This window comes from Meles meles, chromosome 6, assembly GCF_922984935.1.
Source record: "Meles meles chromosome 6, mMelMel3.1 paternal haplotype, whole genome shotgun sequence".
NCBI lineage: Eukaryota > Metazoa > Chordata > Mammalia > Carnivora > Mustelidae > Meles > Meles meles.
The window spans coordinates 39,195,695-39,223,495 of NC_060071.1; the positions used below are offsets into that span (position 1 = coordinate 39,195,695).

Genomic DNA, 27,801 nt, shown 5'->3' on the forward strand with positions numbered 1-27,801 from the left:
CAGTGGGTAAGCAGTGTTACCCAAACAAGTTATTTAACTTTCCTAAGCCTCAATTCCTCTCCCAGCACCTCCCCTCAAAATATGACAATGCTAATAACGGATTCATATTATTTCCTTAAAAATTCCTTAACGACTGCTTGCTGTGTCCTTGGTATTTGCATTCAATGTAGTTAATTCTTGTGGCAAGACGGTTTGGCTTTTCGTTACGCAAAATAGATCTAGGTCGATAATTACATAAGCAATTACAATAAATGCCTATCAGGACTGTACAACTCCTGTTTTAGAATCTGAAACAGAGCAGGCATTTGTTAAACAGTACTTTTTAATATTATTCTATTATTATCAAGACTGAGAGTCCAGAGAACAAATGAGTTACTATGGCATCACTGTGCTTAACAGCTGCAGATTTATTTCACTATAGTTTGTTGATTAAGAAACAAAAGCGTAACTCGAATCCTCTCCTCCATTTGCCACTAGAATCATCTCCTTCATGAAATAATGATTTGCTCAGATATGCCTTGTAAGGCCCTACCAGTGCTACAAATGAAGAATCAACGAGTTTTGTCTCATCACCACAAGTGATAAAGTTGTACAGCATTGTGTTTTTGCATCCACAAGTAAATTACATAAATAGACTGTGTAGGTTAAAGGATTGTTAACCAAAGAAAAGTTGAATTTTGAATGTTGGTGTCTACCAGCTGAATGGTAGGATATTACCTTTTTATTTCATTTTAATGTTGGTAGTTTTGAACTGCAATAATTTGGGGCAAGGCTAATATGGTGATTTTTCCTCCCTTGACAGAAATAATGGCTTTTCTGAACCCTGTTCCTTTCTTTACTTGCTTATTGCAATCCAGCATAACAGCCATTTTTACAATTAAATTGGTAATTGACTATTTGGATCACTGTTCCCTATGCAACAGTAAATTCATTAAGTAATTATTCAGGAATTAATAAGAAGCCACATAATTTAAAAAACGCACCACCAATTTTATGTTTACCCAATGAGTTGATAAATCCAGAAGGAAATACTAGATGGGTGCCATTAGCTGTAAAATTAAAGATAGGATATGAAGAAAGTTTAGCATCCTTTTGGTTATTTGCAGATGAGTTACCTAGTTTGAAAGACACTTAGATTTCCCTTTTCTATTTTTTGTTTATGAAAATTTCACTGATTGATTTTTCCACTACTGGGTGGACACTTAAGAAAGGTGACCCTCAGATCAGTCAACTTGCATGCCTAAAAGAAGAGAGAAAGAGGAGTACCAAAAGGATATCAGGACTTCTATTCTCTTCTAGTTATCCAACTTAACATTTTCTGCTGTTTTTAAGAAAAATGAGCTTTGGCTCTATTGGAATCTCTGGTTAGTCAGAGATCCTCAGCATTGACTATATACTCCTCTTGTGTTTTTAAGGGTGATAAATAATAAACAACATTTGTTTCTTACAAACTCATTGCTTGTACCAAATATCATGGTTAAGTTTTTCTATGCCATTATCACTGTTGTATTCTGGCGCTGCTATAAAGCTAACACTTGACATTTCTATAACCTTAGTATTTATTTAGTGCTTTCATTAACTATGCTCATCTCCTTCCATGCACAGATGGAAAAAAAAAAAAAACAAAAAACCAGTAGGAGATGGAAGTCAACTGATATCCAATCTTTTTACTGACCCCATTTAGCATGGCTGTTAAACATTGAGAAATAATCAACTTTAGAGAAGCAACACCCTAGCGACTGTCTGTTTTCGCTAAGTCTGACATAAATTTTGGAAATTTGAATTACCCTCAAGCAATTTAGTTCACGACACATAATCAATAAATTCCTTATAAGGAAATAGGCATTTAGGCCTACAGATAAAGCTGGCTTACTTGCATTAAGCCCAGAGAAAAAATAGCACTTGAAATCTTTAAGGCTCCTTGCAACTCTGTAACTCTATGAGCCGTCTGACAGTTTACATTATATCCTGACAACATCTGCAGGTGCCTGAGTGCTAATTCTCCTCGAATTACCCCTGCCTGCATCTTGACTTTCAGCCTACGTTTGACAAAACAGGAATTGGACATTTTCTAGTTGATCATTCTGATATCTAAACTGACTTCTTGTCATCTTTTTATTTATAGATTTCAGTTTACAAGCCAGCACTTCAAAGACTATTTACAGCTTCCTGGCTTTCGGTCTATAGTCAGTCTTTTACCTTCGTAGCTGGCTAAGGTAGAAGAATCTAAATTTCTCCTAAGAAGCATAAGAAATCTAAAAAAAAAAAAAAAAAAAAAAAAAAAAAAAAATTAAACCTCACTGATAGAAGCTTTATTGTTTTTTAAAGATTTTATTTATTTGACACAGAGAGAGATCACAAATAGGCAGAGAGGCAGGCAGAGAGAGAGGAAGAAGCAGACTCCCTGCTGAGCAGAGAGCCCACATCCCAGAACCCTGGGATCATGACCCAAGCTGAAGGCAGAGGCTTTAACCCACTGAGCCACCCAGGTGCACCGCACTGATAGAAGCTTTAAAAACAAATATCAATCTTCATTAAAATGTAAATTTTCACTAATCACTAGTATTTTTTTTAATTTGGAGTGGTGATCAAGCATTTGCAGGAAATGTATGGAAGAGATGTTCTTCTTAGGTCCAGTGACCCCACACACTGCTCCCTCTCCATTCTTGTCATCAACACAGCATCCTGTTAAGTTCCCAAGTTGCATAAACATATCCAACTCATTTCAAAACTTTTTGGATGGTCTGAGGCTTATCAGTAGTTCTTAGGTAGTCTGATACGGATAAGACTACTTTATAGAAAGTTTTAATGTGACGTTATTAAATTGTAGGTCTGCTTGACGCCTCTAATCTTATTTCCATGGGCAATTATTGGATGCTCAGGGTTTACCTATGATTTTTACTACAGCTTTATTCAAAATAAAAGACACCTTAATAATGATGATATGTCATATTAGTGGAGTTTATTCTTACTTATACCGGTTGTCTATTAATATTAGCCTCCCTTTTTTAGGGCCCAGATTACTTTTTTTTTTTAAACTGTTAATATTTTTTTAATTCCATTTGAGAGAGAGAGAGTGAACACAATTTGGGGGGCTGGGGGAGGAGGGCAGAGGAACAGTTGATTCCCAGTTGAGCAGGAAGCCCTAGGCAGCCCTGGATTCCAGGACCAGAGATCATGATCTGAGCCAAAGGCAGACACTTAACTCACTGAGCCGCCCAGGCATCCCTCCCCAGATTACTTTTTAAGTTCTTAGTTTGAAAAATGTCTTAAGTAAAAAATAGTAAATGCTTATGTTTTAAAAATAATAATACTGAAATGAACACCTGAGTATTTGTAACCCAGATTTAGAAAGGCAGCATCTGTTTCCTCAGAAATAACCACTCTAATGAAGCTTATTCTAATGATCCTTTTGCTTTTCATTATAGTTTTGCCACATATAAACATTTACTTAAATTAGTTACTATTTAATTTAATTCATTTTTTAATTGATATAAGTGGAACCACGCTGAATATATTCTTCTGTGTCATGATCTTTTTTCCTCGGCATTGTGTATTTGAGATTGGGATGTGCTGCTGTATGTCATGGTTTGTTTTAGGCTGGGTTCTCTCGAAACAGATCCTGAGGTGGAGAATTGCATGCAGAAGTGTCCCCAGGGGTGCCTTCGTGGCTCAGTGGGTTAAAGCCTCTGCCTTCGGATCAGGTCATGATCCCAGGGTTCTGGGATCGAGCCCCGCATCGGGCTCTCTACTCAGCAGGGAGCCTGCTTCCTCCTCTCTCTCTGCCTGCCTCTCTGCCTACTTGTGATCTCTCTCTGTCAAATAAGTAAATAAAACCTTAAAAAAAAAAAAAAAAGAAGTGTCCCCATAAGAGTGCTCTGAACAGTGGACTGTGCAATAGAATTTTGTGTGATAGTGAACATGTTCTCTCTATACTGCCTTATATAGTGGCCATTGCCACTAGCCACATACCGCTATTGGATACTTGAATTAATTTAAATATAAATTTAAACATCCAGTAGCCAGTGGGCTGGTCTCTCTCAGCTCTGGAGAGACCTATCTGTAAGGAAGTGGGAAAGGGAAGATCAGGCAGACAGACAGGCTGACTTGTGATATATCAGAGAGGGCAGCCGATCCTTCAGGCAACAGGTGAACGATTGCTCTTTAGAGATGTCTCCCATTGACACAAAGCAAGTGAGCTTTGGTAACACAGCATAAACTGTGCTTTTATGTCATTCGTACTTTATCTTAGAAGAGGGAATAATTTAGGTGAATCAGTTCCTTGCCTCGGAGTGCCACTCCCAGTGAAGATCACAACTCTGATCCTTTTGCAGCCTCTATTACTAGTGGTGAGGGGGCTGTGCTTGGCCCTGAAGAGGGAATTGGAGCAGAGCTCTGCAGTATCTACTACACAGCTGGCCATTCGCTTTCAGTACGCTGTGGAAATTCCATCACATAAATAAATCACAATTTATATATTCTACAGAAGATAGAGTTGGGTTACTTCCACTTTGGGGAACTGTGGCTATAGTGAAAATGTTTCTCTAAGCATTTCTGTATATGTCTCTTTGTGAATGAATGGGAAAGTGTCTCCAAGATATATATGTGTAAGTGGCATTATAGAGAGTTAGGATATGTGTATAATTGACTTCATGTAATAATGTCAATCTGTGTTCTAAAATGGTTGTATATTTTGTAAATTACAACTCCTCATTCAATATCTCAGCTGTGTCAACTGTGAGAGGCTTACTGAGAATATGTGTTCAACCACTCAGCAAGACATGCTTGGGTTTTTAACATTTTCTCCCACCCCACCCCCTGGGTAAGTTAAAAATAACTTCTACCCTGCAGTGGTTAGCAGAATTCTAAGACCACTCTCAGTAAATCATGCTCCAATATAATGCTTTTCCCTAAATGGGAGGTGGGGGGTGGGGGTGGGGGAATTTGACTTGCTTCTAGCCAACAGAAAATGGCAAAAAAAAAAAAAAAAAAGGAGAGAGAAAGAGAAGAAAAGAAAACATAAACCTAAAACAAATGTTTAAACCTGCAATTAGATTATGTTATATAGTAAAGGCAAAGGACCTTTCCTGATTAAGGTCCCCAATCAGTTTGGCTATGATTTAATGAAAAGAGAGATTAAACTAGGTGGGCCTAACTTAATCATGTGACCCCTTAAAAAGGACACTTGAACCTTTTCTGAGGTCAGAGAGATTGTCCTGCTTGCTATGAAAAATCAAGTTTCTCTCTGTTCTCTAGATACAAGGAAATTAATGCTGCCAACAACCACATAGACTTGCCTCAGATGAGATCCCATTTCTGGCTAATACAGCCTGGTGGAGCACTGAGCAGAGTACCCAGTTATGCCAAGCCTGGATGCCTGACCCATAGTAACTGTGAGATAGTACATGCCTGCTATTTAAAGCTGCTAAAGTTGTGGTAATTTGTCACAAGGCAACGGAAAGTAAATATACCTGTTTCACAGCAAAATTTGTTTATTTCAATTACAACATCTTATTTTCTCCATTGATTTCATTTCCTTGGGTTTTTCGTATTTGGAGCAAAAGACTTTATTGTTTTTTTCTTTAAGAGAATTTCTAATCCATTGAAAAGAGACACTGAGTGGACTTCAAATTGTTGCACTATAGGATCCAGTAGTAACTGCTTCCTTTAAAAAATTACATTCCTTTTTTTGAGAGAAATTATTTATTAATTTTAAGGATAAAATATCTAAAAATCACTTTCCTGAAACATCTAAGAATAGCTAAGCTTAAGAAGATAAAATGTACAGATTTTCACAGTGCTTCAAGATTCCATTAAGGACAAAAATGGTTTTAGAAGCTAATGACAGAAACAAAAGGAAAATGTGGATGACACTGAAAACCTAGCCAGAAAAAGCCTACAGAGAGTTCACATTTTATAAAGAACAATGGGGTTTATATTATTTCAGATCAAACCATCTGCTTAGACAAACCCAAATATGAGTCATGTTTTATTCTTACTCATGTAATGTCTATAAAATTGGATGCTCCTGGTACACAAGTGGTTCTTCCTGTCATACTTGGGGTTCTTTGAAAGCAGAGACTAAAAAAAGGAAGTTGTCAGTAGTTTGAGACATGACCCCAGAAAGAGAAGTATAATAGGTAGAGAAAATGAGATATGGAAGTCAGAAAAGCAAGAAAGAATACTAGAGTGAGCTGCTTGTTTCTGTTGTCACCTGAGGCTCGGTTCCTTTGAGAGCCTGCTGAGAAAACCCATAGAGCACACACCTCAGAATTGTTCCAGTGAAGGATGGGGAGTGTAATAGGTTGAATGGTCCACCCAGATAGTCCACCCAGAGCCTCAGAATATGACTTTATATTGAGTAAGATTTTTACGGATGTAATTAAGGGAAGCATCTAGAGATTAGGTACTGTCCTAAATCCAAATACAGATATTTTTACAAGAGACAGAAAAGAAGACACAGATGCACAGAGAAAAAATGAACACAAATTGTAGAGGTAGAGATTGGAGTTCTCTATTCATAGACCAAAGACTCTCAAGGGTTGCCCAGTCATCATAAGCGAGGAGAGAGACATGGGAGGAATTCAGAGTATATAGGAAGAAACCAGCCAGCCAGCCCTTTGATTTTGGACTTCTCACCTCCAGAACTGTGAGAGAATTCATTTTTGTTTTTAGCTACCAAATTTTTGGTAATTTGTTATGGTAGGACTAGGAAGCTAATACAGGGAGCTGAGCTATTGAGCCTTTCACACTTCTGGGCCACGCTTGAAGGTCACAGAATGGCTGCCTCTGACTTTGTAAGAAGCCCAAGCAGCAAAGCAGAGAGAGGCTGCAGCAAGTGCTTGATGTTGGCTTCAGCCAACATACACAGAATTATTCACCAGAGATGCACTGATGTCAGGTGAGCTGAAGGGATGCGACAGTGTATCCACAAGCAACTGCTTCACATCTCCAGCCATGATTTGGGGAACCAAGTCCCTTCCTTGTGAATCTGCCATCTTAAACTTGGTACTAAAGCCCATGCTTTTGAAGAGCAACTAGAAGAGGAGAAAAGAGTATAGTGGATTAGATACGGACAGTAGTAGGCTGTAGTACTTCTGCTCACATTCTACTGGCTAGAACCCAGATTTCCACAACTAACTGCAAAGGAAGCTAGGAAATAGAATTGTTTTGCTTATCTATGGCTATTTAACAAAAGATTCCAAATCTCAATGACTAAAAAAAGAAATTGCTCATTAATCTATCCTGCAATTTGGACAGAGCCTAATGGGATGACTTATCTCTGTTCCAGACAGCATTAACCAAAGTGGCTCAAATAGGGCTGAGGGGGTCCACTTCCAAGAGTGCTTACACACATGGCTAGAAAGTTGGTAACGACTTTCATCTGAAGGCTTAGCTGAAGGGTTTCTTGGAACTTGAGTTTATTTCCATGTGGACCTCTCCAAAGATTCATGACATTTGTCTCAAGTGCATATTGAACTCACTCCCAACACCTTACAAAGTTCTTGTGCTGTTATAGTTTCAAGCTCATGCTTGAGGTTCAGAATCACTCTAAATCATGTCCAGATGGAGATGAAGCTCCTTGGGTCCCATTTCTGAAGCATGGTTCCTCTTCATCTAAATATTTGGAAACTACATATCCTGGTTGTTGGCTTCTCCCACATGCCCAAGGTACAATGGTGAGATAGAAATAATATAACTGATACAGAGATTTCTGTTCAAAAATAGGAGACACATGACACTCACTTGTCCATAAAAATTCTGAAATCTAGCAGGGAACATGTTGTCAGTTCTTAATTGCAGCTCAGTCCCGCTGTCTGGGAATTACTCTCTGTGACTCTTGGCTCCATTTGATGGGTTTGTAGCCTTGCCCTTGGGTCATTTATCCTGTTCCATAAGGAACAGCTCATTGTTACAACTGAGTAGCCTTCTTCTCAGCTTCCTGCCCATAGATGATTCAAAATCATCTTTTCATTTTATGCTGACTTAATTTTTTTCTGTCCAAACTGATATAATTTATTTTAAGTATCTGTGGGCATTGCATTAGATAAAAATGGTACTCACATTTCTTACTGAGACAGACCTTCTTAATGTGAATGGAAAATCTTGGGCTAAGATTGGATAATGCACTTAAGAATCTTGGAAGTCTTCTGTCTAGTTGAAAGAAACTACAAGGCACAAGAAACTACGAGATTCTTGCAAGCCATTTTCTTCTAGCAGAAAAATTCAAAGAAGAACTTCCTTAAGATTCTTAGAAACTGGTATATCTTAAATATTCATAAAGCTCTCAGAAACTTATTTGGACCTAGACATTTTGACTGTAGAGTCATACCCATAAAGTTACCTGGATTTGATGTGTTCCCTGAAGCTATTTCGCAGATTGAAAGCCTTAGCTTCTGGAAAGATTAAGGATGAGAAAATTTTACTTTTGAACCCAGGAAGTACACTTCTGCCTGGAAAATGATGTGTTTTTGTTCTGTTTGGCTTTGTTTTGTTTAGCTCCCCTCACTCTAGCTATATCATATTCTACATGGCTATAAGAAACCACTTGGCATGTTCATTATTCTGCCAAATCCATCAGCTTACATTCTATTTTTATTGTAGATGACAATGTTGACAAATTTTCCCCACTAAATAATAGGAGTCATCTTTTACCTGGCTTGAAATAATTTCTTCACTGTCTTTCAGTTTCTCCCTGACAAGTCCTCTGATATCATTAATTACCTTCTTGAAACCCTTCTAGCTTCTGCCTACCACCACTCAGTCCCAAATCATTGCCACATGTTTTAAGTTTGTGCTACATTAAGGGTCCACTTTCAGTGTCAAATTCTGTTCTACTTATCTGTTGAATAATGAACTACCCTAAAACATAATGGTTTAAGATAGTAACAGTAGCTCACTTTAGTCACATAAACGCAATTTAAGCAGGGCTGAGTGGTAAAGTCTCAACTCTGTTCTTTGTGGTTTCAGCTGATATGGTTTGACCAGAGAGGAAGTTCTATTTCAGACATTCTTACTCATATGGCTAGCAAGTTGGGGCTGTCAGCTAGGAATTCTGTACCAGATGTGTTGGTTGGTTCTTTTCTTTTCTTTTTTAAAGATTTTATTATTTATTTGACTGACAGAGATCACAAGCAGGCAGAGAGTCAGGCAGAGAGAGAGAGGGGAAGCAGGTTACCTGCTGAGCAGAGAGCCCAATGCGGGACTCGACCACATGACCTGAGCTGAAAGCAGAGGCTTTAACCCACTGAGCCACCAAGGCACCCCTGTTTGGTTGTTTTCCACACGGACCTCTCCACAGGACTATTTGGGCAAATTCAGTTAAGAGAGATGGTCCAAGAGACAGGACTTGGGAATCGTCAGTTTCTTAACACCTCAGCCTGAAAACTGACATAGGTCACTTCTGTCATATTCTGTTGGTCAAAGTTACCCATATTCAAGGAAAGGAAATATAAACATACGTTTTAATGGGAAGATTATCAAAGAATTTAGTCTTATTTAATCTTCCACAGTAATGTAGATGTGTACTCAAGAAAAAGGGAAAACTGATTTGGGGAACAGCTATCCACTTTCTGCCACAATTTATTCCAGCCATTTAAAATAGTATCTATGTAACATCTGGATGGCTCAGTTGGTTAAGCATTGGGCTCTTGATTTTGGGTCAGGTCATGATCTCAGGGTCCTGATATCAAGCCCTGCATCAGGCCTCATGCTCAGCAGGGTATCTGCTTGAGGATTTCTCTCCCTCTGCCTCTCTCCCCAACTCAGGTATGTGTATTAACCTTTTCTCTCTCAAATCATTAAAAAAAATTAAATCTTAAAATAAAAAATAATTAAAATCAAACAGTACCCATATGTTCAGGGGTATGAAGTTATAGTTAGGCGAGACAAATTAAGTTCTAAATATCTGCTGTACACTGTAGTACCAACAATTAACAACACAGCGTGCATTTAACAATTCATTAAGAGAGTAGATCTCATGTTAAGTGCCTTGTCGTAAGTGGGGCAAGGGAAAAAAAGCAAAGAGACATAAGGGAATTAGGGGGGGAGGTGATAAGTTTATTACCTTGTTTTGGTGATGGTATCATGAATGTGTGCATATGTCCAAACTTATCAAACTGTATACATCAAACATATGCAGTTTTTGTCTATTCCTTATACCTCAATAAAACTATTAAAAATAGTAACCATATATTTTTAAATCAACATATCAAGTGCTTAAAACTTAGGGATTATGTTTTCTTCTCTGTAAATTTAACTACAGGTATAATCATAGAAAATATATTAAAAAGAGACTCAGCATGTGGTTAATTTTTAGGTATGATGTAGACGGATTTCCTATATGCCTCATAACACTTAACATCTGGGAGTTAAAAATATCTGGAGAGATCTGATATTTAGGAAGTTTTTCTTTACACTGTACTGAAATCACCTGTATTGAAAATTTTACTCATAGATACTAGTTTTCCTCTTGACCACACAAGATAAATCTAATTTATCTTTTAATCTCTTCCTATATGACAGCATATCATGTATTTGAAGTCCACTATCATGCTACTCCTGAGTTTGGTCTAAGCACTGCTAGTTCTTTTAAAGGTGTAGTGTCTTCAATGGAAAATAAATGCCAGCTACATGTGACCGGCTGCATTTTTCCTTTTTTTTTTTTTTATTTTTTTAATGATTATTTATTTATTTATTTATTTGACAGATGGAGGTCATAAGTAGGCAGAGAGGCAGGCAGAGACAGAGAGAGAGGGAAGCAGGGTCCCTGCCCAGCAGAGAGCCCGATGCGGGGCTCGATCCCAGGACCCTGAGATCATGACCTGAGCCGAAGGCAGAGGCTTTAACCCACTGAGCCAGCCAGGCATCCCAACATTTTTCCTTTTTGATATAAGTTTAATTTATATAAAGAGAAAAGGACAAAAACTATTAGTTTACCCACTGAAATCGTTTTATATTTAAGGAATGTTCTTTTGCATCTCTCTTCGGATTCAGATAAGAGAGTTATCAGTTAGGTAGACCGTATATCATATGCCATAAATTTAATTAAAGGCAAGTTCACCTGTTACAGTAATAAATGTCCTCTTATTGAAGATATTCTACCTATATACTTGCTTGAATTATCAGAAACAGGATTGGGTTTATATAATCCTATTTTAATAGAAGAAATCTGAAGTTGAAAAAATGAAATCCTTTTCCAAATTGTACACATTCATGTTAAGCTGAGAACAAAATATAATTTCTGATTTTATGTTCAATTATTACTTTTTTAATTACACCATTCTGTTAAGCAATTTGTATATTTAAATCTAAATTCAGAGTTATGTCAATTTATAGTTGTGTATAGATCACTTACCCATGTACAGTCTATTCGAATTCAAGGAACCATTAAATGCTGTTAAAAGCCACTGAGAATGTCCAAACACCTTGAAATGCGGTTTTGGCGATTTAAATGTCAAGATACATTGGATTTACTGAAGCTGAAAGGACCTAGTAAAGATTCTTTAGATATTTTGCTAGAGTAAAAGTGAATTATTCTAATATATATAATTTTTTCTAACTAGATTTGCATAGTTTTAATTTTCAGTAATTAATCCTATTTAAGGCCACTAGTTGCTCAATTTTTATTCTCAGTTCGCAACATCTATTAAGTTCTTTGAGTGGAACAGTAATTTCCCAATGACTATTAATTTAAAAAGTAATGTTTTACAGAGGGATCTAACATAGGAGTTTATTAATGCTTGGAAGAGGCTCCACGTAAATATCCAGAAAGCTATTCCATTTCCTCTTATAATTAGGGAACTGCGTGTAGTTGGAAATTTCTCAGATGTAAAGTGAAACAGAAGTCTTTTGTTATACTGAGAAAATGCAAAATCCAGCAAATCTATGACCAATACTGGTTTTTAGGAGGAACAATAGCACTCTTCTTCCTAAAAAAAAAAATATTAAATAAATAAATAAAAAGCCTACTTTCACCTGATTTAACTATAACTCTGACTCTTCCTGTGAACATGAGAATTTCAAAAGAGCAGAGCTGTATGTGTAAGTCCAGATTCCCAAGCCATACCTCCGTCTAAGCTGATTTTGTGTCTTCAAGAGAGGCTTTAAAGTCAAATGTATTTCTTATAAGCAACCCGGGTGACTCTGATGCACATCTGTGGACCAGACTTACAAAAACACTGATCAGTGGCTTTGAATATAGTCTCAAATTTCACTCCTGAGTCCGTTTCTTTGAGATTCTCATTGTTGCAATACACTTTGCCCCAGGCACTTTTGCTATGGATTTTAAAACCCAGTTAAAGAACAGTACTGGCATTAAAGAACAATAGTGGAAAAAACTTTTGAAGCAGGTAGATGAAAGGTCATGAACTTCTAAATGGTCTACGTAAGTGGTGAGCAGAACTTTGCCAGAAGCAAAAAAGAAAAAAACAGTAATAGGAAATGTTGATACCACCTTCAAAAGGATGTTCCATTTATTTATATATATATGGAGACTTAGGTCATCAATTAAAATTATTAATGTTTCCATTTACAGTGGCTCTCAAACTTTTTAATTAAGGGAGCCATCATAAACTCTGTTAATCAGCCTTAATTTGTTCCTTTATGACTTCGCAAACAAGATCCAACTCTGTTTTCTATTTAACTTGAATAATTTTTAATTTGAGGAGAATAGAGGATAAAACAAAGTACACTCCCTTGAGAACATGAAATTTTCAAGGTCTGGGTATTCTGATGTTTAGGACATTTCGTGACCTTAGATGGACCACTTTAAACCAGGTCAGCCTTTGTTTTCTCTTCTGTAGAACACAGGAATTACCATAATTGTTTGTAGCCTTTTCAGCACTATAAGGTGATTACAGAACAAAGAAAAGAGGTATAGTGATGTGAGGGGCGGGGTGTCTGTGAGTGCCTGGCAAAAGTTGAAAAGATGTGAGATAAAAAAAAGATTTGCATTTCCTTGTGCCTTTGTGTTTTAGTTCTTCCTTCCTCTGGACCAAAGTAAATATTTGTTCCAGCGCTTCAACCACTCAAGTCAAACATTTAAATCTCTTTCTCTTTTCCTATTTTTACTATACCTCAGTAGCAAATCCAACGCCCTTGACTTCTAAATCCAGAAGAGCCATGATTATCCTGAGAAGTGACACTGTCAGTCCAGGGCCCCACTCTCAACAAAGCTCCCAAGCTAACGGTGCCACCGTGGGTTCCAGTGCTACCGTGGGTCCAGTTCAGGCTCTCTGTCATTCCTTGTGGAGGCTGTTTCAAATCTTTACTATTTATTCCTCCTCTTCTCTCAGGATAGAAATTCTTAGCTATTCCTTCTCACCATCAACAAGACTTACCTGCAAGACTGTCTTCTGACTGGAAGAAGTCATGTTCTTCATTTGTTTGAGGCCAATTCTCCCACATACACTCTGGATCCCTTCTTTCCCATTTCAGCTCACTCCCCCACCTATGTCTCTCTTTCATAAAATTGTATTATTTTCCTTATTCGTATTTTCTCCAAGGTCTTGCCTCTGGTCATATATTCTCCCTCTCTCTGATTAATCTTATTTACTCCATAATTTCAGCTACCACACATACCCTGGAATTCTTCTAGCTATATCAGCAGTCCAGGATGTTACTTGAAAATCCAAACTTATCTACCCAATTGCCTTCTGGATAGTCCCACTTGATTTTCCCTTTCTCTCTCTTCTTTTTCACCACTTAGGCAATGAATTTGGTCAACTTCACTTATTAACCATCTCATAAATATTTTCATGAGTCTATCAATTCTCCTCATTAACTATTTCATTAGTTTAACTTCAGTTAAACTTCCTGCTACTGACAAATCATTTAAAACAAAATGTAATTAAGTAATCCCATGTTTGAAATCTTCTACTGGTTCTTTTCAAGTCAGGTTTAAATGTTAATTCCTTGGGGCGCCTGGGTAGCTCAGTCGGTTAAGCCTCTGCCTTCGGCTCAGGTCATGGTCTCAGGGTCCTGGGATCAAGGTCTGCATCGGGCTCCCTGCCCAGCAGGGAGCCTTCTTCTCCACACCCCCTCCCCCACCATCCAGCCCCACCTGCTTCTCTGCCTGCTTGTGATCTCTGTCAAATAAATAAAATCTTTAAAAAATAAAAAAATAAATAAATGTTAATTCCTTGACCTGACACATAGGTCCTAAAGGATTTGACCACGGTAACTATCTTTGCAGCCTTTTGTTTCCCAAAGTAAGTTCAGAGGAAGATCATTCTGCGGGAAGTTGTGTAAGAATGATATATGGGGAGTAGGAGGGGGGTGGAGGGCTTTGTCAAGTTCAAATACCCTTGAGGAACTAATGCTCCATTTTTAGCTCTCAGAGTAGTGGTTTTCAAACTAGTCTGAGTTAGTAACACAAACATTACTAGGAACTTTATTATATATGCAAATTTTCAGGCCTCACCTTGGACCTGGTGAGTCAACAACTCTGGGGTGAGGACAGCCCGTCTGTGATTGAGCCAGCTTTTCTAACAATGCTGCTGAACGCTAAAGTTGGAGAACCACCATATTAGAGAATCACAGGACACATAGCATGTTACTCCAGGAATCTAGAAAAAAGTGATTTAACTTTGTTTTAAGCAAGCATTTTCTCACTTACTTTGAGCATGGACTCTGTGTGTGTGTGTGTGTGTGTGTGTGTGTGTGTGTGTGTGTGTGTATAAATAATGCTGATATCCACTAGAACCAATGATAGAGAAACACAGTCTGTCAAAAGGCTATATCCTTGTATCCTCACATTGCTGGTAATTCCACAATTATGTATCTGTCATGTACTTTTGCATTTCAGTATCACCTTATTTTACTAAATATCTTCCCCCAACCCTTGTCTAGCCAACTCCTTAGAGGAGGGGTTTCAAAATTATATAGTTAGTAAACAAAGACATGGAATGCCCCATATTTTATAACCGATTCGATATGTTGTGTAAGCCCCACGTTAACATGAAGATGGTATCTGTTATTTTGATACTTTTTTCCTCACGTGTAATGGTTCTTTCTATTTGGAAATCTATCTTCATATTTTCTCATTTGACATATTATAATGCATATCTTTTCAGCCTGTCTGGTAAGGCTTTTCTGTATTGAAATATCCTTTATAAACATGATCATTAGAAACTTTCTTAGGCTGATTCCACACCCTGGCAACTTTTCCACATTCACGAATTCTCTTCTCTTATACTCTCACAGCTTTTCTCATCCCTTTTCCTTAATAGTCCATTAAGAAAATAAGGTTTAGTCACTGTAATTCTAATGATCATAATCAAAATCAATCTACTAAGTTATAGTTTCATGAACTAACTGTATTCCCATTTTTTTTCCCTTGACATTAATGGGTTTATCATTGTATATTATATGGAGTATAAATATATAAGATACATTTTTCTTATAATAAATATTAATTTTTAAGGGCTTCAGTAAATATTAATGTACTTATTACTAGCTTCCTAAATTTCTGTTACCGTTGTCTTATTTTTTCTGACCATAAATCAAATGCCCTGATAGACCTCTAGGATATTAATAAATTGTTGCTTAGGAAAAAATTAATCTTTAACAAATCTGGTAAATATTTCAACATACATGATTGCATCCCATCCTTTTAAACATTCAGGCTCTTAAAGTACACTATTAAATTAGGGATAGCTTGATTTATTTTAATGTTATGGGATATGTAAAAACTTAATGATTCAAAATCCAGTTTGGTTTATTCTGGGGCAGCATACAGAATTCGATGAAAAAACGGTACCATCTATAATCCTCTAATGTCATAAAAAAGTATAATGAAAGTAGAATTTGTGACAGCTAAGGGATTTTGAAATTAATACATATTCAACTACTTTATTCTCCTTCTTTCTTTATTACTCTTTGCAGAATGACAATAAGTGATTGTGATGTTAGGCATGTCATCTAGAGTCATTTGCTTTCATTTAATCATATTACTTGAAATAAGCTAGACATATAGTTTGGCTGTATACACATCAGGACGATTAATGGCAGTATTAATCAAGGTCAGATGCCTTTGAGAAACAAATGCTGTGGCCATCAGAACTGATTTTATTTACAACCTTTATAATCTCCCATGTTCTCTTGATTTTTAAATTCATAGAGGAAGAACTCTATTGAACTTAATCTAATGAGTAAATAATTACATTATTGTGATAATAATAAAATCTTATTCATCAAAGAAAGATAAATTTAAAAAGAAACTATAACTTGAAAGTAGGCAAAGCTGAATATTTGCAAGCCTGGATTGCTACCTAATTTTCTTCTTGAAGATCTTCCAATGTGCCTTGATGTACCTTGGAAATTGAAGGAGGAAGCCTGCCAAGAAGTTTCAAGTGGTTCTCCAGGACCACATATACAAGGTTCTTAAGAACCTTTGGAGAGTACTTATAGTTCATTCTGGCAATCTGAAGTAATTTGTGCCAGCCACTGATTTTTGGACTAATGGAGCTCTCCAACATTTAATATCTGTTGCATTTTGAACATAAAAGTAAGTCAGCGCACTTAGAAGCACCTTAGGAAAATACATGTCCCTAAGGATACATTATATTTTCCTAAAGGTACATTATAGTGTATGGAGGTCTTTACTAGTAAGTGGATTCAACATAGGGCTATATCTTAGCTTAAGTGAGAACAATAATGTGGTGCTGACTCACTCAGGTCGGGTTACATGTCTTAGGCAGTATTACAAGATATGCAGACAGCCATTCAGCAGAGGGCAGCTGATCTTTGGATGAGACATAATTGGAAAGGCAATAGTTTGGACCCCCCAAAATCTAATCCACCTTTTCTACCAGAGAACCCATGAATTTCCTGAGCCACAAATTGAAGTTTTCAGATATCCTGGACCTATAAGCTTGTAAATCATTTGGCAAAAATAATTGCGGGAGGGGAGAGCCACATGCTTCCTACTTATTTGTGTATTTGAGTGAAAGTTGGCTCTGCCTTTATCTTTTTTGCCTCTTTATTTAAAGTAAATGTAAAAGAAGTTCTCTAAGAAGATTACCCACCAACGAAAACAATTGTATGTGTTGGGTATGATGTTGATATGTGACACATACAAGATTGTTACTATACTCTGTTCAACTCATTATAAACTTAGATCATCCTGGATAACACTCTCAGAGGTGAGAGCTGGAGAATTCAGTAAGCATGATAAAACAAGGATTCAAATATGATTTGAATATGCACACACACACACACACACACACACACACACACACACACAAGAAAGATACATAACTTTTAGTTGATTAGGTGCATTTGTGGGTGGAAGTAGAGTGGTCCATGCCATTCAGAGAACACTTATATACTGTAGAATTTAATGGTACTGGCTTTGTAACCAGGCATCCCTGAGTTCTGCACACTTACCACCAATGTGACTGTGGACAAAATATTTAGAAAGGATAAATTATACACACACACACACACCTTTGTACACACAGAATTCAAACTCTCTCCTTGGAAGAAGCCACCTTAAAGGGATGATTTTTATAATAATAATGAACTGAAATTTAGAAAGCACAACCTCCAGTTCGAAACCAAAGTTGTAGAAATGCAAGCCAGGCCTGGCTGTTGTGACTTTATCCCATGGGAAACCTGAATTTAATAGTTTTGGTTCACATAACCTAAGAATTTTTCCAGAACCACTTTTTCTCTAATCCTTCCATTTGACAGTGACAAACTAAAGTCATATCATTTACTCTTTTCTTTTACATGTTGTGTGACCTTGTGAGCAGACTAAGAAACAGGACATTCCTCGGGAAGATCAAGGACCAACCACCAGAAATTTGGATTTTTGGCCCCAGCTGATTACACTGATGGTCACTATTATTGATGAGGATAAAACTGCCTACACACCTGTCTTAAATCAGTAAGTACATTGTCTTGGAAATGAATGGATTTAATTTCACTAAAGTTATGAAAACATAAAATATGTGAAGATGGTTTGTACTCATGATTTATACTCTCATTGGAAAAGCTTGTTTTCCAAAATTAAGCTATATAAAGCAGGATTTTTGTACATTTAGCAGTAAATATCAATTTGGTGATATTATGAATTTTTAGTTCAACCCCATAGAGGGAGATTCTTTGGATATAGAGACAAATAGTTCCCCAAATTTATTTATTTTTTGATGTAGAAAAGTTTCTTCATTTGTTCCTTTCTTAATAACAACAAAACCCACAAAACTATCCCATTGCACTTCCCCTAAAACTAAAATGTTGAAAAGTTGGTAGTAAACATATTTCATTGTGACTTTGTAATAATAAAGATTTGTCAAAAGAACACCTGCTTTCAGAGTAGTTCTGTACCATGGACGTATTGCAGTGTGTAACAGAGTAAGTCCATTTTCTCAAGTAACAATGTTAAGCCTATGCCCCCCTGCATAGAGCTTGCAAATTATGAGCAGAGAGACAAGCAGATGACTTGAAATTCATGGCTATTCTAGAATAACAGATTCTAGAAGAGTCTAAAATTATTAATTCATCAAAATGCCACTTGCTATGAGAACTTGGACAAATTATCTAATTACCGTGAGTCTCAGTTTCCTCACATATTACTGGATAATATCGAAGGTCCAGTCCAACCTCAGTGTTGCCTGTTTAGGATTTATTGTATGCCTACATGTCGACGGCTATATAGCAAAAGCAAAATAACAGCTAAGTCTACAAAACTAGGTGCTTGCAATATGATTAATGGAGAGGGTATCCTGACTTACTGGTAAAACCTGAAATGCTCTGGCAGCAAGGATAGCAATAGACAAACCATGAAGTAGAGCATGAAGTAAATTCAGACTTTATTTCTAGAGAACTCGTTTTATTGTTTTTCTATAATGGCCAAGACAGAGTCAAAAAGCTTATGTTGAATCCAACTGAAATTTCAGTTACAGAAGGAATAAAGTTAAGTGTCCCAATTTTCCTCCTTTGCTTGTTCCATAACCGTCGATTTTCACCCATCCCCAGTTCCTAATTGCGAAGAAACTGATTGTTTTTGATATGCAACCATGATAACATCATTAGGTTTGCCTTTATACGTTCTTCTCCGTGGCCCTGTTACACTCACCTCTTCTGCCTGAAGACGGGAGTACCTCCTGATGACCCTCTATAGAGACTCTGCGGTTTTACTTTCTTCTGATAGCTTAGGACTGTATCTTCTCTTCTCTTTTTTATTTTTTAAAAATATTTAATATATGTATGTATGTATGTAGGGGGTGAGAGAGGGAGCATGAGCAGGGGGAGGGGCAGTAGGAGAGGGAGAGAAAAAATCTCAAACAGACTCTGTGCTGAGTGCGCAGAGCCGCACCAGGGGCATGATTCCATGACCCTGAGATCACAAACTGAGCTGAAATTAAGACATGGTTGCTTAACTGACAGAGTCACCCAGGTGCCTTTCTCTTTTAATATATGACATGTCATCCACTCATCTTGGGCAGCTTTATGGAACAGATATGTTTTCTCCTTCATTCTTTGGACCTTCTTTGAGACAGAGTAGATTTCCTGAAGATAGGGAGATCAATACATGTTTTATGCCCTTGAGCTGGTATAGGCCATTTGGTAAATGACTATTGAATGAAAATAGATATCTTCTCAGAAATGCTAATTAAAAGTTGTATGAAAAAGATTTTACTTCTAATCAGAGAAATTCTTTACATTTACCAAATACTAGATATCCAGGTATCACTAGTAAAAGATATATCATAAAATAATGGAATCAAAGTTTCCCAGAATTATTTTTAATCGTATACTATTAAATATATACAAAGATTTTATTGGACTTTTTGGAACTATATAAAAAGAAGTGGAGGAAATACATTCAGTTACGGCAAAAATTTAAATTATGACCTAAGTTAAGTCTACTAAGTAGAAAAAGAGGAAATGAGAAAAGAAAGGGATATCTTTGTTTTGCTTTTTATTTTTGTTTTTAATGTCAGAGTTTAGAGTCATTTTTTTTCCTGTGAGAACCTAGCCCTAAAAAAACTTGAATGCCTTCCTGGTATTTGGAATCTATGTTTCATGATCTTACTTGCTCAGATTCTGAGGCTATTTTAAAGACTTATTCAAATTTTATGACAATTTATAATAATTATAGAATGGAAACTTGAGAAAATAGTTTTTCTTTTAATATTAGCATATATCCAGGTATTTATATTGGTTGAATGAATAAAGAAATTAAAGTAAACCTTATATGTAGTTAACATCTCTTCTTTCTGTTCCTACTTCATTATTAATAGGTGCATAAACAATGAATCTTAGAACACTAAAAAAAATAAAATAAAATTACCAAAAAAAGAAAAAAATAGGTACACTACAGTATTTGAGCAATATTTATTCAGATTTTTAAAATTTATTTAGTAGCTTTCTAGATGCTCATAGAAATTTTACTATTTTATTGAAATTGAAAACCATTTATTAAAGTATTTTCAGATAGTAAGGTATAGTTCTCTCTCTCCCTTGTTAACATTTATTGAAGTATAATTTAATACAGTAAAACTGCACATTTGAATTACGCAATTTGACTAGTTTCAGCATATGTATCTAGTCACAAAACCCTCACCACAATCAAGATAATTAATATATCTATCACCCTAATAAGTTTCCATATGCCTTTTGTAACTCACTCCAGGCTGATACTATAAATTAGTTTAGAAATTTTACCCTTTTATGTAAAAGAATCATATATACATTTTTTTGGTCTACTTCTTTCCCTCGTCACAACTATTTTGAGATTCAGACAGGTTGTTGTGTGTAGCAATACCTTGTCACTTTTTATTTCTGAGTAATAATCCATTATAAGATATACCTCAAAATGTTCCTCCATTTGTCTTTTATGATTAGGGTTACAAATTGTTGGTTTTTTGCCCCTAGGTTAGGTTGCTATGAATATTTGTTTACAAGTTTCTGCATAGACATATTCTTTCTTTTCTTTTGGGTCACATGGTAGGTGCATGATTTGTATTCTTAAAATAGCTGAACTTCTTTCCAAAGTGGTTGTACATTGCCAAAACTTAGGATTTTTTTTAGTCATTCAGATAGGTGTATAGTGGCATCTTATTGTGGTTTTAATTTGCATTTTCCTAAATACTGACGTTGACCATCATTTCATGTGTTTAATTGCAACCTATATAGCTTTGATGAAGTAAATGTCCAAAAGCTTTTTACCATTTCCAAATTGGGTGTTTATCATTTTATTATTGAGTTATAATTGTTCTTTATATACACCAAATAAGGGTCTGTTGTCAGATAAAATGTTGCAGTGTTTTCTCCTAGTTTGTGACTTTCTTTCCCTTGTCTTACTAGTATCTTTTGAGGAACTTTTTAAAATTTTTGATGGCGTAGTCCAATTTATTAATTTATAATTTGAGCTTTTTGTGTCTTATTTAAGAAATCTTTGCAACACCCACAAGCCAACTTTTAATATCACAGTTTTCTTCTAGATGTCTTACGTTGAGATCTATGATTCATTTCAAGTTATATTTTTATACATGGTATGATATAGAGTTTAAGATTCTTTGGGATTTTCTTTTTCATGCTTATCTTTCCAATTCCACTTATTAGAAGAATTATCCTTTCTCCATTGAATTAATTTGGCAACTTTGTCAAAATACAGTAATTCTGTATTCTCTGTTCTATTGATTTATTGATCCATATATTTATCAGTTTAGTGATGATGAAATTCTTTGACTTTTGTTTATCTGGAAAACTCTTTACCTCTTTCAATTCTGAAGGACAATTTTGCCAACTAGAGTATTGGTTGGCAGTTTGTTGGCAGTTATTTTTTTTCCTTTCAGCATTTTGAATATATCATCTCATTCCCTCCTGGGCTGCAGTTTCCTCTGAAAGTCCACTGATAGCCTATGGGAATCTCTTGTGAATAGCAAGTTGTTTTCCTCTTCCTGCTTTTAAGATTCTCTCTTTGTCTTTTATTTTTCTCTTTGTTGAAGTTCTCACTTTGTTCATGCATTGATCTCATGACCTTAGTGAGCATCTTTACAACCATTATTTTGAGATCTCAATTGGGTAAATCACTTACCTCCATTTCACTAAAAAATCACTTTCTGGTGATGTAACTTGGTTTTTGTTTGTTTGTTACATAGTCCCCTGTTTCTTCATTTTCCTTGACTGTTTTGGTTTCTGCACATTAGAAAAAACAGCCATCTCTCCCAGTCTTGACAGAATGGGTCTCATCAGTCACCCCAGCCTGAGTTTCAGGTTGTCTCTCAAGCATTTATGATTATCCAGGCCACAGTTTTTTGGTTTTTGTTTGTTTTGTTTTTAATTTTTTTTAGTCTCCCATAGTTGAGCATTTGTCAAGATTTGTCAGTGTCCCCAAAGGGGGAGGGGGATAGCAGTCCGCACGTAGATGCAGGCTAATTAGTTAAGCCCCTTCCAGGGAGAAACTTGGAAAATGGACATTTTTGCCTATTCCCTCTGCACTGGGCCCAGAGGGTAGGGGAGGGGATGCTCCTGTATGTGTTGAAAAGCTGCTGCTTTGTTTGCCATAGTCCTGTGGGAATCTGGAACACAAGACCCACTGGCTGTCAGATGTAGGTGATGTGGGGACCCATCCCTCAGAAGCCATAAGTTGGGGTACCAAATAGGCAGAAAACCTTCTATCAGGGAGGTACTTGTAATTTCGTTTTGTTGTTGGAGCAATCCAGAGGGATAACATGTGAGAAGTGCCCACCAGTTCCACTGAGCTCTGGGAAGGATCTTAGCCAGCTCCTATACGCATGCTAAATTAGAAACCAGACCCTCAGCCTTGTAAAGTATGCACTCAAACGCTTTCCAGAAGACAGGCAGACAGGCATTTTGGCTGTTTTGTCTGGGCTAGACCTGGAGGAGTTTCCCATAGGGAGTGCTTACAAGCCTGTTAACAACTTCTTTATCTGCTATCATCCCGTGAGTCCTGAGGATTCAAGCCCCAGCTGGCTTTTAGAACTAGGTGTTTTGAGGGTCCTCCTTCAGGTGGGAGTCTTAAAAGCTGGAGAACTAGGTGTGCAGTCCAAACTCTTTGCTGCTCAGGGAGAAGCTGGGAGTCGGGGATTTCCTCTTGACTGTATGGCGTTGTGTCATGGGTGGAATTTATGGCAAAACTGTATTTCCTACCCATTTGATAGGGCTTTTTTCTCATTCACCTGATGTGTAAGAGTCACTAAGATACTTCCCAGGTTTCCCTCAGAGGGAACTGCTCCATGTGTAGTTAGTTGTACATTCAGTCCATCCATGGGTAAAGGAAAGTTCAGGAGCCTCTAAACTGCTGCCATCTCGGTCCCTCACAAACATACTTGTTCTTGATGGAGCATTGGAGTTTGTGTCTTTCAGGGAATTTTTACATTTAATCCGAGTGGTCAAATTTGCAATCATGACATTTCTTTACTCATGACGTTTCTTTATTATTATGTTCCCCCTCTCATTCTTAATATTGGTATTTTGTATCTTCTGTCTTTTTTTACTGGCTAGACAGTTATGAATTTTATTAGTCTCTGGAAAAATATTTTGGTTTTATTAGATTTCTATATTGTTTTTGGTTTTAAAGTAAATTTGTTTCTTCTTTTTATTATATTCCTTCTTTTGTGAGGGAAGAACTGGTAAGTAGCTATAGCAGTGATCCAGTGAGGAGATATGAAGGCTTTATATGAGATAATGGAAATGTAGGATCAGATTTGGTAAATATTAAGGAAAAAGGGGATATTTTGACTAACTGCCTTGAGTGGAGTGTAGAGAGTGCAGAGACCATGATGACGCTATATTTATGGGGGCATCACTAATTGAGTAATAAATTCAGGAAAAATGATCAATTTAAGGAAGTACATAGAAAAAAAAGGAACTATGTAGTGAATTATATTTTGATATGTAGAGATTTGGCTATCTGTGACTTCCATGAATTATAAGAACTGGACAACTGCATACATAGATGTCAAAGTCCTATAGATTTGGCATCCAATAGATACACAATGTAGGGGGAAGATTGCTGTACGTACTTGAAAGTAAGAAATACTATTTCTTTTTAAATATTTATTAAATTTCTGTGACTTTATATCATTTTTGTTTTTGTAATGCTCATCAAAACATAAGTCAAAATATGTTTTGTGTGATCCTGTGCATTTGTATGTTATTACTGTCTGTAATTTCTTTTAGCTTCCTTCAAAAGATACATATAGTAAAGTTTCAGTTTTTCTCTCTGAATTAAGAGTATAGATCAGGACCAATGTGTTGAGTAGGAAACGGACCAGTTTTCAAAGATCTATTTGATTTGCAATGATAAAGTATGCTGCTTTTATGTTCTCAAGGCTGTGGGATGAACCAGAGCATTATGTCCAAATCATTTAAAAAAAAAAATACAGAATACTTTATTTGCTCCATGAGGAGATTGGATTTAAGATACCTTAAATAGGGACTTCTATCTTGTTCTTTCTATTTTGGAGCTAATGATGTTCAAAGTATTAAAGATGTTGATTTGTTTAAACTATGGCTTCCATTTGCAACAATGTGGATGAACCTTGTGGGTATTATGCTAAGTGAAATAAGACAGACTAAGGAAAACAAATACCATTCGATTCCATGCATAAGAAGAATCTAAAAAAAAAAAAAAAAAGAATAGAATTGCTGAAGGGAGTGGGAAGCATAAGCTTCTAATTTCAGAATGAAAAAGTCATGGGAATAAAAGGCACAGCAAAGAGAATATAGTCAACAATATTTGAATAGCATTGTATGGTGACAGGTGGTGGCTACATTTGTGAACATAGTATAACATGTGGAGATGTTGAATCACTGTGTTGTATGCCTAAAACTACTACAATATTGTGTGTTTCATATAGTAACTATGTGTGTGTAACATGTGTGTAACTATAGTAAAAAAAATTTAATTTTTTAAATTGTCTTTTTAGTGAAGTGACTTCTTTTTGTTTTAAGATTTTATTTATTTATTTATTTGTTTGTTTATTTATTGGTCCAACAGAGAGAGCGAGCACAAGCACGGGAAATGGCAGGCAGAGGGAGAGGCAGGCTCGAGGAGCCCGATGCTGGACTCTGTCCCGGAACCCTGGCATCATGACCTGAGCCAAGGCAGCTGCTTAACTGACTGAGCCACCCTGGCATCCCTCAAAAACAAACAAACAAACAAAAAACCTATAAACACTAAAATTTAAAATGTCTTATAAAACTGTTCATCGTTCTAAAAAGTAGAGTGTCTGTATAATGCAGACTTATATCCATCACTCACATTCAACAATTACAAAGATTTTGTCATATTTTCCTCATATATACTTTGAGCTTTTTTTTCTTTGCTGAGTCATCTTGAGCAAAACTCAGACATCATATCATTTCATCCCTACATACTTCATTATTCATGTCTAAAACTAATGACTATTTTCTTGCATATCACAATTAATAACATCACCGGTAATGCCATGGTATTGTGTTTTCTGTTCCATAGTTAAATACTGCTGTTTTTCCTTAAAAATGCCTTTTTACATTTGTTTTAATCAGGATCCAAATAAGGCTCACATCCTACATTTGGCAACTATGTAGCCCAAATCTTATTCTATCTCAGCTCCCTTCACTTTTCTTTTATCCATGCCATGGACTTCTTATGGAGACCATATTCGTTGCCCTTTAGAATGTTGTACTTTCTGGATCACTAATTTTTTGGACCTCTTTTTTATATTTAACTTGTTCCTCCATTTATGATACTCCCCATATTTGAATATTAGCTTTTGAGGCTCTTTCAGGGTTCCTTTTAAGCGATCTTTTTCAAGATACTGAACAGATAATTCTGTGTACTTCCTACCATCATGTCGAGGGTCACATTAAGTCTGGCTATTTCCCCTGTGGTGATGCTAAGATGAGTCCGTGCTCACAGCCTGAATCCTCCACTCTAGAATTCTCTGTTGACTTCTCCTCTGATGCTTTTGATTATTTATAATCAGTTCAAAACCATTTATTCCAATAGGGATTGCAAAATTGTGGTTCTATAATATTATTCCTTCAATATTTGTTAGTTAGAATTTTTTCTTTAATGACGAGCTTCCCTTTATCGACTAGGATTACTTACTTGATTACCCTGAAATAGAATAAGGACAGGGAAGATAGGGCAAATGCTTAATTTTTTTCTCTTAGCTGAAAGACTTTTATTCCATTTTTTATTTCCTGCTCTATTTACTTTTATCATTTTTCATTAACCTTCTCATTTAAATTGAACAAATACATATTGAGTACTCAATATATGTCAAGCACTAAGCAAAGTTGGAGACCCGAAGATTAGTTGGAAAAGAGATATGTACAAAATTAAACATTGGTCTTCAATTGGTTAATCACTGTGTCTGCCACATCACAAGTCGTTTTGGAATTCAATTCTTTCCCTCATAGTCCCTTGTTGAGATAACCTAATGAGAAAAACTTGGTTTGCTCTCTGGTTTAGACTGAGAAATCCAGAGAATGAGACAGTTGACTGGAGAATAGACACTGAAAGGTTGCAGGTTTGGAGATATGTATACTAAGTGATCTAACATTAAGAATACATCAGGGACGCCTGGGGGGCTCACTTGGTTAAGTGTCTGTCTTTGGCTCAGGTCATATCTCAGGGTCTGGGGTCAAGTCCTTCATCTGACTCCTTGCTCAATGAGGAGCCTGCTTCTCCCTTTGCCTGCCATTCCCCTTGCTTGTGCTTGCTCTCTCTGACAAATAAATAAATAAAATCTTTTTAAAAAATTAAGAATACATGAATATAAGAATTAAGAATAAAAGAATAAATGAAGTATAAGCAGAAGCCAGGAGAGAAACAGCATGGAAGGGGGATTAGGCAGTTGTTGGTGAAAGAAGAAAAAGGCTACCTGGAAGGGAAAGCAGAAATGGTGAGAGTAGCAGAGTTATGGTATTGGCCGAGTTCTTGAGTGAGGATCCCATCTATATGGCTGTGTGCTGCACTCCCCTGACTGCCTTCATCTGTGAAAGCTTCTTGTCCATGGTTCTGTGAAGCCTGACTCTACTGGTCTTTGCTCCATCTGTTAAATGGAATTCAGCTTTCCTTGGGTTTCCATATAATATGCAAAGCAGTTTAGACTTATCTCTCCATTATGTAAATTACGCTTACAGAAATTACCTGTTAATTATTTGTAGTTAAATGATTCTTATAACCAAAGTAGCATGACTAACCCGGTATGCTATTTCATGGAATGACTCATGTCTTCCACTGGAAGCACAGTTAGGCTAATGTTGAAGTGTAAAGAAATCTTTCAGTTTGAATTGTTGTGGAATATGAGCAAACAATTTGCTTCCTACACGTGATTGGTTGTGCAGAGCTGGGGTTTACAGTGGGGAGAATGGATATCAGAAAATCAAAAAATCTGATCTAAAACTATCTGTCTAGAGGTACAAAAGAAAAGATGCTATTTTGAAAGTTTTTACTCATGTTAATTACAGCCAGTTTGAATTTTTAAAACAGATAAGGTGTTTCTCTGCAAATTCCTGAAACAGTACATTATCCGAAAAGATTAAGGATACTTTTCTAAAAGCACTCTTATAAAAATGCATACTAAGAGTTGAACTAACTCAATCACTTGCGAAGATTGCAGTTCTCTACCTCCCTGCGTGCATATCATAGAGGAAAGAAAAGGTTCATCTTGGATTTTCAAGGGTTCTTATGCTTGCCAGATAATTTAGGCACAACTAGATATCTGTATGTTCTAAATATTGATCATTATCGTGGAGGGAACTATAGTGAATTAACTGGAGCCAGGCATTGTGCTAAGCACTTACACGGTTTAATGATTGAATTAATCCTAA

At 36.4% G+C, this 27,801-nt stretch overlaps 1 protein-coding gene across 3 annotated transcripts in view; it reads left to right on the plus strand.

Annotated features, from left to right (window-relative positions):
• UNC13C (unc-13 homolog C) overlaps window positions 1–27,801 on the plus strand; it is a 629,711-nt gene that overhangs the window by 397,314 nt on the left and 204,596 nt on the right. For all 3 annotated transcript variants that reach the window (XM_046009970.1, XM_046009972.1, XM_046009971.1), the window contains one exon: window positions 17,757–17,890. In XM_046009970.1, coding sequence (XP_045865926.1) covers window positions 17,757–17,890 — 134 coding nt within the window. The remainder of the gene's footprint in view (window positions 1–17,756; window positions 17,891–27,801) is intronic.